Raw genomic sequence first — 11,119 nt, 5'->3', positions numbered from 1 at the left:
AGACAGTCAGCCTTTTCCTATCAAGACGGTGGGTCCAGTATGGACCATGCACCCACTGAGAGGCCGGGCTCTGGAGGGCCTGTCATTGTCGATTGGCGGAAGACTGCAGCTTCTGGTACAACGCCACCGAAGAGGGCCAGACCATGGTCCTCCTCGGCTGCTGAACCTCAGTGGCACAGCAATCATGCTAAGGGTCATCATAATCATCATCAAGGTCCTTGGGGAGATGACTGGCAGGAACAACAGCAGCAGCAGCACTCGGGCTGGCAAGAGGGAGCAGGAGAAGAATGGCAGGGTGACCGTCATTGGGAAGGGGGAGGAGGCCGTTGGTGGAACTGGGAGGCGCAACATGGTGATGGTCCTTGGCAGCCTGAGGCTTGGAATGATGGTCATAAGAGCTGGGATGATGGTCGTGGACCCTGGCAAGAGCCTGGTCGTCAGGAGGGATCTACAGACCAGGGTGATGAGCCTGTCCCGAGTGGCGACGACAAGGCACAGCAGGACGTGGATCAGCAGGGCGAGCCGTCCACAAAGAAGGCTCGCAGTGCGTCTATGAACTCCGATGGTCAGCAGCCTGGCAGTACCATTTTTGTCAACGCCCTTCGCAAGCTCTTCCAGGCTAAGAATGCTGCTGCTGCCGCCAAGGCTCCTACCAAAACCTCCCCTCAAAGTAGTCCGACGGTCCGGGAGAAGGTCCAAGAGAAGCCCTTGGGTGGTGGTGCTCTGACTGCCCTGCTTGCCAAGCAGGCCGTGGGGCCCATCGCTAAGGCCGCCGCCACTCCCACCGTCCCTTCTCCAGGTAAAGGCGATCGTTGGTCTATCAGTACTGTTATTGACCCTTCTTTAGGTTCTCCCTCGAACGGTCAGAGTGATACCGAACTGCGTAAGAATGTCCTCACGAGGCTACTGTCAAGCGAGAATGCTGGAGATCTCCTACAGGACCCCAAAGGTATCCTCTTCCGCTGTGGGGGTGGTCATAATTCTTGTATACTCAGTTGTTGAGATGCTCCTCCAAGTGGCATCACAGTTGAATGAAAGTGGCCTGGCTGATCTACAGAAGTCGGTGGTGAAGATCATCACGAAACTCCAATCGGCGTCGTCCACTGCTCCTCCTCCTCCTGATGCTGCTGCTGCTACTTCGTCTTCTACTTTGTCGCCGGATCAGTTGGCTAAACGCGATGCTTGTGTTGAGCGTTTGAAGGCAATTCTTGAAGGGTTGCGGGGACTATTCCTCAAACGCCAAGAAGAGCGTATCAGTAAAGCGAGCGCGTCCGCGGCTGCTGCAGTTGTCGCAGCCACGGCCACAAAGCCTGGTGGCCTCACCTCGACTACATCAAGTCACAGTGCCTTGGCCAGTCTTCTGTCGGGGGTGTCCGCCCAAAATGAACCAATATACGATCATAAGGTGTGGACGGGTTATGTCCAACGATCGGGGGTCAACAAGGCAAAGGTGAACCTCTTCGCAACTCTGCCAGTCAATTCGCTGCTCACTACTCTGGTCGCACAACTCGGCAACGAGCTCAACTTGAAACTTCGCGTTCCTGACACTGAGGTACGCCAAGGAAGAGGAGGAGTCACTCGAGTCATTTCCGCTGAACTTTTTATCATCGTGTCAAGTGTGTGTAATATAGCCAGTAAAAGTATCACCCCTCGATGATGTTTAGTAGTGTAGTGAAGACGAGTATAGTTTTTAGAGAATTCTTGGACATTGAAGTACTTGATGATCCGCTATCACTTTCTCATGAGTAACTCTCGAGATCAATACGTTATGGGTAGGTATTGCATCAGCGGCAAAATCACGCGGAAAGCTCAGCTCTGTTGCTCATGAAGGCCGACTCCGCAGCTGGTAGGCAATAACAACACTACACGCAACTACACTCACACAAACGACTGACGATCATCACCCACATTAGTTTCACTCTTCTCTCAGATCAAGCCGAGCTGAACGCTCAAATCGCCTATTTCAATGGGAGAAATCGATCAGGCGTAGCCAAGCTCGAACGTGACGGCGATCACTATGCCGCCTTCATGATCCCACCTGGGCCACTCGCTGAGAAGTAGTCGAGAGACCACATTCCGCGCATAATAATGACGATGTGTGTTTAGGTTAATTGGTACTGATAACTACAAGAGGTGCAATCCAGACGATATGGCAACGGTATGTATGATAACTAAATCTGATACCAATGCCTCCGCAGTCGCCCCTCATTGAGGGCAGTAGCAATGAGTAGTTCTCAGTTGTAGCATTCCCACTATACATTTGCCATCTGATTGGAAAGAGTATTTGTGTTACTGGTCATAGTCCTCAATGAAAGCCGAATGCTGAGGGAGACGAAGGCCTTGGCGGCCCATTGGCGCTTCAGTTGTGATTAGCAGCAGCGCCTCGGCCTGGAGGTTGACGATGTGTACTTGTGGTCCTTTTGGGATGCCCTATGTCAAGTCCATAAGGTGATAGAACGACGCGACTACTGATGTCGGCAGCAACTCTAGTGAGAAAACTGAGAAACTAGCCCTCCCTCCCTCCCAAGGTTCTGCCCCCGGGGTTCTTAGATTGACAACTCTTTACGATAAGTATACTTGGAAACGGCCAAGCATGCAGACTGGTTGGGGCGGTATGATGATGGGCTTGTACCACAGTGATGACGTACTGACCCGTACTGGTCATGTCAACACCGTGGACGGCAACGAACTGTTGCTGCCTCTCCTCATTCTCTCGAGTATGACGCGTATACTGCAGTTGTTCATTCAGCACTTCGTATTGCTAGAGACCAATCTGTTCTGGACCCCGATCATGGGCACACATTACTCCGATTGCACGCGCTCGATCTACCTCACTCTTCACCCTCTCTCCCTCCAAGTGCGCACCTATGATGAGCACACACTCACAGATGGTCGCTCTCACAGATGTTATGAGATTCGTAAGCTTTTCTCTCGTAGAATCTTTATATCTCGCCCGCCTTGGTGGGTATCCTGAAACCGTTGGATTCCCCATTGCTCCACGGTTGCCATTCTTTGTGATGTTATATCGCTCTTGGATGTACTCTGGTCGACATCTATTAATACACACGATAATCGTGTACTTCATATATGCCCCCCGATGTTTCATCACATGGCAAGGATATGACAGTGGTTTATCAGTCCGAAACGTAGTAATGATACCAGGGCGAGCGCGACTACATTGTGGCCGCGCGACACGAGAGGGGCCACCGTTGTCCACGACATACTGCTGACTCACGTGATGATGCTCTCCGACTGGAAGTTGATTCGCGGCAAGAACGACCACTCCTTCGCGCCACTAAGACGGTCCTCTCGCTCAATGTGTACGCTTGCCCGTAATAACTCAAACGGACACTTTTTGAGTGTTGTCACACAAGTTTGGAGCCAAGGAAACACGCAAACAGTTCAACGATTGTCTATACACTTTCTCTTGCCGGAGTATATGTTATTCTAATGTCCACCGTAGTTCTCTACGCTTTGTCGCTGCAGATGTCACGAAACTGTCGAACTGTTGATTCCCGGTTAACTTCCAATCAGCGACCGCACAGCATTTGTGTTGATAATATTCATCCTGGTATGTCTACGATTCTCGGTATGCTGCCGAGACCTATGCGTACTACTAACACAACTCATCTCGTGAGTATAGACAATTGACCTGATCAGTTTCGAGTACCAGTTAACGATGAAGCTGATCATTATTGGGCTGGTTTGTGCTCCTATTGAAGATAGATAGTTCCAACTATCTAGAAGTGAACATCCGCAAAGACCACTCAGTTGGTTACTAAGAAATTCGAAATTAACTGCGAACAATTAGCTTCTCATCAGAACCATTACAAACCGTGGGCGGCAAAGCTAGAGGACGTCTGTTCGATGGTTGACCCACTCTGTTTCAGCGGTATAGCCCTCAAACAGAAATCACCAGCGAGCTATAACAGACCATCCAATCTAAAGAAGAATGGTTATAACAATGACAGGAAGTTATTGAGCCAAGAGCAATTACCTCCATGAACTGTCACAGATACGTCGCCCAATTCCCGAGTGATATTTTACTCAACATGATCAATGAGCTTCCGAAACTCAATCCTTCGTCGTTATCATCATTCGTAGTATTTAGTAAAAGTAGTGATGGAGATAGTAACAAAGGCATGGGTGTCTAATGGTCCCTCACAATGATCATTCAGCAGCAACCCCACAACCGGTGGCGATGAATCGACGGAAACGAGATATACTTCTTGGAATAGCACCAACTGCACAGCTAGTAGCCAACTTCACGACAGTTAATTCTTCTTCTCCTCCTCGGCACTCTCCGTCTTCTGTTCCTCTTGCTGCTGTTCGTTAGAGCCCTGCTGATACGCCTGGGAAGAGACCTAACGAGAAATCACTCATTCAAGCTGTACATAAAAATAACCACAATGTACCTTCCAGGAGGCATCCTGCAGCTCCTTAGTCTTGTTCTTGATCTCATCAACATCATCCGTAGTCAGAGTGGACCTCACAGCCGCGATCTTTTGCTTCAAGTCCTCGGCATCAGCATCGCTCATCTTGTCCTTCAACTCACTGAGTTGCCTCTCCACAGAGTAGACGAGAGTCTCGGCGTCATTTTTAGCACCAACGGCCTGCTTGCGCTTCTCATCTTGCTCCTTCATGCTCTCAGCCTCGTTAACCTGATAACACCCATCCGAAACAAACACCTACGTCAACACACAGCCTACCATCTTGTCGATATCGGCATCAGAGAGACCACCAGAGGACTGAATGGTGATATTCTGTTTCTTGCCGGTGGACTTGTCCATAGCGGACACATTGACAATACCATTGGCATCAATATCGAAAGTAACTTCGATTTGGGGCACCTAACGAGACGTCCATCGAAAACTCAAACTTATAGAGAACCACCTACACCACGAGGAGCAGGGGGAATTCCAACCAAATCGAACTGACCAAGGAGCTTGTTGTCAGCAGCCATTTCTCGCTCGCCCTGGAAAACCTTGATACCGACCTAACAGGAGGAAAAAGGGTGGTCTTTTATCCAAGGTTAACAATAGCGATGGACTCACCTGAGTCTGGTTATCAGTGGCGGTAGAGAAGACCTGAGACTTCTTGGCAGGGATAGTCGTGTTACGGTTGATCAAACGAGTGAACACACCTCCAAGGGTCTCAATACCTGCAACACTCCTAACTCCTAACTCATTACTACAACATCTACGAAGGCTTACCAAGAGACAGAGGGGTAACATCCAATAGAAGGATGTCCTTCACATCTCCCTTGAGAACACCAGCTTGAATGGCAGCACCCATGGCCACAGCCTCATCCGGATTAACACCCTTATGAGGCTCCTTACCGTACAGCTTCTTCACTACCTAAAACCAATCCCAATCTACAAGAGCACACTAGTAATAGTATGCTACCTCAGACACCGCAGGCATACGAGTCATACCACCAACAAGGATGACTTCACTGAGCTCATCCTTCTTAAGACCAGCATCTCTTAGACAAGCCTCACAAGGGGCCTTGGTCTTGTTGAGGAGATCAGCAGTGAGACCCTCCAACTGAGCACGGCTCAATGTCATCTGCAGATGCTTAGGGCCCGAGGCATCAGCTGTGATGAAGGGCAAGTTGATCTCAGTCTGAACCTTGCTGGAGAGCTCAATCTTGGCAGTCTCAGCGGCCTCCTTGAGCCTCTGGAGGGCCATACGGTCCTGTCCGAGATCGATGCCCTGCTGCTTCTTGAACTCAGCGATCAAGTGCTTAAGGATGACCCTATCGAAATCCTCGCCACCCAAAGAAGTATCACCGTTGGTGGCCTTCACCTCAAATACACCACCAGAGATCTCCAGAATGGAGATATCAAAGGTGCCTAATTACCACATAATTTCACCCCAATAGACGCAGTGGCTAAGCTTACCTCCACCGAGATCATACACTGCGATCGTCTGACCTTCGTTCTTATCACAACCATAAGCAAGGGCAGCAGCAGTGGGCTCGTTGATGATACGAAGAACCTGTCGATGGGAGACACTCCACACGAACGGATGAACGGGGAGAGAATTCTCACATCAAGACCAGCAATTTTGCCGGCATCCTTGGTGGCCTGCCTCTGTGCATCATTGAAATACGCAGGGACGGTGATAACAGCTTGCTTAACGTCGCGGCCGAGGAAAGAGTCCGCAGTCTCCTTCATCTTCATCAGAACGAAAGCACCAATTTGGGAAGGAGAGAACCTGAGCAATATCAACAAAGACCATTCCGGAAAACCTCTCCCATGGGTGGGTATATCCTACTTCTCGTTGTTAGCCTCGAGCCACGCATCGCCGCTCGTGCTAGCAACAATCTTATAGGGCATTTGCTGCTTATCCTTCTGAGTCTCAGGATCGTTGTACCTTCACCACAAGTTGATGCCAGAGTCCACGACACACACAGTAGACACTCACCGTCGGCCAATGAGACGCTTGGTGGCGAACAAGGTATTCTCGGGGTTGGTAACGGCCTGACGTTTAGCGGGCATGCCAACCAGCCTCTCGCCGTCCTTGGTGAAGGCAACTACTGATGGAGTAGTACGCATTCCTAAAACAAGCCGGATCAGCCCAAATCTATTATGTGTATATGCTCACCCTCAGAGTTCTCGATCACACGAGCTTGGGAACCTTCCATCACTGCTACACAGGAGTTGGTGGTTCCCAAATCGATACCAACGATATCTCCAGTAGTCTTAGCGAACCGAATCGCACTCGTTGAGAGGAGCCTCATAGCCGAGGGACGAGCCAAGGCGATGCTGGGCGTGAGCTTAGAGAGCATAGTAGTGTTACTGTAGGGGGCTAAAAAGTCGTACAAGGGGATGGAGAGGACTGATCTTTGCTCAATGCTATATTTGCAAGAAAATTGCAGGAAACACAGCCAATTTCGCTGCGCCCGGTTGATCGATAGTGGTGACCCGGTAGGTTGGGCTTCAAGGCAAAGCACTGTACGCATTGGGGAAATGTTCATGCTAAGACATCTCTGCTTACAAAGCGAAGAACTGTAAGCTGAGCGGACAAACTAAATGGCTGTATGTTATTGAGCAACAGACATTCTACAATAATATGATAGAGTGTTAAGGGCGGACAAACGAGCCAGCGAAGTTGAAGCACAATCAAGAGGACTATTCGAGAGTCTTACGAAGCGTCTTATCTCCATTGCATAGTTGTCTTCGACGAATTAGAACCATCTATTGCCGGAGGGACTTCGATGAATATCATCTCATCCGGCGGCCTCTTCCTCATGCATCTCACAGAAGGTATTGAGCACTGGAGTCTGAATGACCACAGCAATACCACTGTCTCTTCTCCTACTCGAATGACTCAAGTCTACGCTCGGGTGCATCCAGTGCTGGATCCTCGACCCCTTGCTAACCACTGTGGTAAACTCAACGCCAGTACCCCTTCCAGAAACCGGGCAAAAACAACCACACATGCACACGTGCCATATCAATGCTCCTCTTTTTCTTCTCTTATCCCAGGCCTTAAGCACCAGTCAGCGAGAGGTGACATCTTTATAGTGTAACCATTCTTCTCAGCCACTTTATGTCGGAGTCGGTGGATCCACCGAGACTCAGTCTAACAGTGAGTCCATCACCGAGAACATAACCAAGAGCATCACCTTATCATTCACATAATGGAAGCCGTCATTGGTCTCATAGACTACTTTCTCGATCGGATCGACCACAGGGAAAAACAACGAACCAACATCCGTGAACTCGCGATCTGAATTGTCGCGCGCCATAAAATTCAGAATACGAATTGCTCACTACTCGGTGCTGTTCCCGTATAGAATCCCCACTGAGCATTCTCACTGGCATCAGGGGGATACAACTGGGGCTTCCCGATGAGCTCAGAAATGTCATAAATACTAAAAATCCACCATCACTTAGCGGAGCGAAGCACCACAATCACCACCTACTCTCGCCAACCACCTTCTATCCTTTCTCTCTTTGCTGCTTCTCGACTCGCCTGAGCACTACCGCGCACAATATGGTTGACGAAATTGATAAAAGACAGACTCATAGAGTGAGCATTGTCAGTCTCATCCAGCAGCTCAGTAGCCAAAGGTGATGCTAATGTTGCCAGTCTATAGACCAACCTCAGGGCAGGACCAAACGAGTTCAGATATACTACCGAATCCGATATGCATCAACAGCAGTGAGCTCATCCTCCCTGTCACCAGCACAAGCAGCTGATGCCTCTAGGAGTCCCTTGTACTCTAGAGGTGAGGAACGGGTCAGAAGGTAGACCAGCAACAGAGAGGCGAGCGTAGGGTGACGGGGCGGAGTGGATCTGTGGGTTATAACACTGTGCTATGAGAATTACACTCACCCTAGTGTGCTGAAAATCCTCGTGATACTTCCCTCCCTATCAGATTCAATAGCCGCGCCCAAGCAATGACCCAAAGACATGTGCCGCTCACGCTCCGTGGAATGGGATGATATCACCTACTCAAGGGCTCCGCATCTACTAGGTAATCCGAACCGAAGGGCAGACAAACTCCCAAGTTGAAATATATGTTTGCTTTCCTCGATAATTATGGAAAATTACTCAGAAATTCGGGTATATGTGCACAGAAACCGATGAGCATTTCCTAAAATTTCCTCAAAATTCATTTATTGTTACTAACACACGTGATTGACTATATATTTTCCCATACGGACAAACTCAGGCGCCATTTTGAAGTTGAATTAATTCCATCTCGACAAGTCACGATGATACGTCCATTGGAAAGAGCTCTCCGCGAGCTCGAAAACGGTACCCGAGTTTTTCCGATATTCACCTAGGGTGAGAAATTTCGAGGGCTGGGCCCTTGGTTTCGATCACCCTGTACATCCCAGTAGCCCTTACCTTTTCCACCAGAGCAGTGAGGTCGCCGTCGGGTATCCTGAAGCCCCGACCGGCAGCTAAATGCGCTGATAGAGGCGTCATGTCCGACCCTACAGATGCCTCTCGGAAGTACTGTGCCCATTTAGACAGTACCTTCCCAGTTGCCCTGGGGGGTCGACCCGAGATCATAGAATGTGGATACACTTCCGAGAATGGCTCGTCCGTCTCGGTCGGTGTTGATAGTTACTGGAGAGCGCTCCACCGTGACGGCATCTGAGCGAGTTGAGCAGTAACGACTTTACCAGCGATCCTGAAAGGTCATAAGAAGGGGTCCGGCTACCTAGGCGCTCGGGGTGTTCCGTTGCTGCTGTTGCTGGTTCAGCACAGAAGTACCGCCACAACCGGGCGGCACTCCCTCGTGCTACTACTCCCGATGTGAGGCTGACGTGATTGGGTGCGCACAGCATGAAGATGCATTTGCTAAGCAATGCATAGTCAAAAGAATACAATCACGCGCCACAAAATTACGCGCGCGCCTTTAAGTCCAATTTCCAGGTGTTACGAGATGTGTGGCATGCATGCTGTAGTGAGTCTCGCCCGCCAGGGTATTGATAACGTCGCTCGCCTGTAACGGCTGACCATTTCATAAATGTGGCTCGCTGACTGGAGCTAATTACTCTTGAATGATAGATTTCATTTGCACTAACTCCTGGTGCATTGTGTTTCCCATATGGTCAACGGTAACTCTCCCACATCTCAACATGGCTCCACGGCCGAGAACGGCACTCCGTGGGATTGGGTTACCAACTTGGAGAAGCAAGTCATGGACGACAACAATGTAGGCCCATCGAGACCGAGCACTACTGTCCTAGCCAACCTAACTCCGTTGGCAACGGTCGAGGCCATCCTCGGTATCGGCGGCTATAATCGATGGTTGGACGCTATGTCGGTATTTCGCACCTCCAATGGGAAGGAGTTGGGCACAGACGTCAACGGCTTCCTTATGGATCACGCCTTGAGTGTCATGAAGGATTCGGAGGCAGAGTCTCGGCTGTCCTGTTCACGCACCCAGCTGTCCGACTACGAGTTCAAGGAGGGGTTGATGCACTCAGTACGAGCCACTGGTTTAGGATTGGTTGGCCAACTGCTGTTGCTGTCCACGGTACTATCGCCGGCACTCGCCCAGACTGTGAAGGATACCATGATTGACTTGGCTGAGGCTGACGAGGCAGCCTACCTGTGGTTGGAAAAGGAGGAGAACATCCAGGTGGACCGGTCTAACTGTGTGAGGTGGCTCAGCTTTGTCAAGAAGGCCTGTGATGCAGTGCAATTGGAATGGACCCGCGTGGTCCACGAGGATATTACTGTCAGTGATGCTCTCCAGCACTACAGTGGTTTACGTTGGACCAAGCTCTGTACTCTTGACCAACTCATCCTCAAGGAGAGAGAGGCTTTTCACTACCTGTCCCGGGCAGGAGACGAGGGAGTGAAGTTGGGGGATCAAGCTCGTCTTGACGTCTTGAACCGATGTCTACCAGAGTCTAACAGGTGGGGTTATGTTCTCACCCCCGAGCTCAACAAGATCCTCAGGTCTGCAAGGTCGGTACCCGAGTGGGTATCGGTGGCTAAGCAGATTCGTTCTGATTCGCGTCGTTCGGGACTACTACCCGACCGCGAGTACCAGCCGACCAAGTCCGAGTCGTCTACCTACGCCTCCTACAAGGTGGAGACACAGAGCCGCCGGCGTGGGAAAAAGGCGGCTAAAGATGAGGACAAGGTTCAGGAGGCGGTCAAGCGAAGACTGAACAAGGCTCGAGGAAATAAGAAGAACAAGCAGCACGTGCGCAATAGTCGTCCACTACGAGGCTCGAGAGGGGCGGTCTCCGGCTCTGAGGATGACACTGAGGCCACCATTGTCTGCTACCACTGTCACGGTATTGGTCATAGACGCCCCCAGTGTCCGCACCGTGAGACTGATAAGGCCGAGGCTCGCCGATTGGTCAAGTCCGACACTAAGGTCCCGACTAGCTCTGATAAGTCGGGGGGGACCAAGGGCCCCACTATACGGACGCTGCGTTCTCGGAGAGCGGCAGCTGCTAGAGCACCCGTTGACTATAAGAAGGTGCCCGAGCATCGTGTTCACGCCACCCAGACCATCGACAATGGTAACGGTGTTGGGTCGGGGGAGCTTGATGGCTCCTCCAACGAACACGGATCTGACCACGACCCCCACGACGAGCCCACCGGTGGGGAACTAGCCGAGAGTTTGGCAAGT

General features: G+C 50.7%; 4 protein-coding genes across 4 annotated transcripts in view; 2 read left to right on the top strand and 2 right to left on the bottom strand.

Moving 5' to 3' along the window:
* The window catches only part of Pmar_PMAR021196 (hypothetical protein), a gene marked incomplete at both ends in the record, with an annotated part of 5,162 nt that extends 2,950 nt beyond the window's left edge, over nt 1-2,212 (top strand). Inside the window, 6 exons of the mRNA XM_002782601.1 lie at nt 39-799; nt 848-949; nt 996-1,552; nt 1,777-1,846; nt 1,931-2,057; nt 2,107-2,212. Coding sequence (XP_002782647.1) covers nt 39-799; nt 848-949; nt 996-1,552; nt 1,777-1,846; nt 1,931-2,057; nt 2,107-2,212 — 1,723 coding nt within the window. The remainder of the gene's footprint in view (nt 1-38; nt 800-847; nt 950-995; nt 1,553-1,776; nt 1,847-1,930; nt 2,058-2,106) is intronic.
* Nucleotides 2,213-4,091: 1,879 nt separating this feature from the next.
* Pmar_PMAR021195 (chaperone protein DNAK, putative) lies at nt 4,092-6,815 on the bottom strand. Its single transcript, XM_002782600.1, has 12 exons — nt 6,610-6,815; nt 6,430-6,562; nt 6,280-6,378; nt 6,054-6,219; nt 5,904-6,000; nt 5,407-5,855; nt 5,214-5,358; nt 5,055-5,161; nt 4,898-4,996; nt 4,710-4,850; nt 4,416-4,661; nt 4,092-4,364 (listed from the first exon to the last, which is right to left on the bottom strand). The coding sequence occupies exons 1-12, from the start codon at nt 6,791-6,793 to the stop codon at nt 4,275-4,277; spliced, it is 1,956 nt and encodes a 651-aa protein (XP_002782646.1). The 5' UTR covers nt 6,794-6,815; the 3' UTR covers nt 4,092-4,274.
* A 646-nt stretch (nt 6,816-7,461) lies between these two features.
* On the bottom strand, nt 7,462-8,946 carry Pmar_PMAR021194 (hypothetical protein; the record flags this gene model as incomplete). The annotated part of the gene is made up of 7 exons (XM_002782599.1): nt 7,462-7,590; nt 7,634-7,737; nt 7,827-7,882; nt 7,934-7,990; nt 8,149-8,307; nt 8,347-8,462; nt 8,866-8,946. The coding sequence occupies 7 exons, from the start codon at nt 8,944-8,946 to the stop codon at nt 7,462-7,464; spliced, it is 702 nt and encodes a 233-aa protein (XP_002782645.1).
* Nucleotides 8,947-9,574: 628 nt separating this feature from the next.
* The window catches only part of Pmar_PMAR021193 (retrovirus polyprotein, putative), a gene marked incomplete at both ends in the record, with an annotated part of 3,401 nt that continues 1,856 nt past the window's right edge, over nt 9,575-11,119 (top strand). Inside the window, one exon of the mRNA XM_002782598.1 lies at nt 9,575-11,117. Within this exon, the coding sequence (XP_002782644.1) occupies nt 9,575-11,117 (1,543 nt within the window). The remainder of the gene's footprint in view (nt 11,118-11,119) is intronic.

The sequence above is a fragment of the Perkinsus marinus genome, assembly GCF_000006405.1.
Source record: "Perkinsus marinus ATCC 50983 genomic scaffold scf_1104296938764, whole genome shotgun sequence".
Taxonomy (NCBI): Eukaryota; Perkinsozoa; order Perkinsida; family Perkinsidae; genus Perkinsus; species Perkinsus marinus.
Note: the sequence above shows the minus strand (reverse complement) of the source record. Positions and strands in the feature narration are given on the sequence as shown.

Bases quoted from the DNA above. Each gene is read 5' to 3' on its own strand.
- Pmar_PMAR021195 (XM_002782600.1), bottom strand. From the start codon at position 6,793: ATGCTCTCTAAGCTCACGCCCAGCATCGCCTTGGCTCGTCCCTCGGCT. The intron at 5,359-5,406 runs GTAGCATACTAT...GATTGGTTTTAG, and splicing joins GTATGCCTGCGGTGTCTGAG to GTAGTGAAGAAGCTGTACGG. The intron at 4,365-4,415 runs GTACATTGTGGT...ATTTCTCGTTAG, and splicing joins TGCAGGATGCCTCCTGGAAG to GTCTCTTCCCAGGCGTATCA.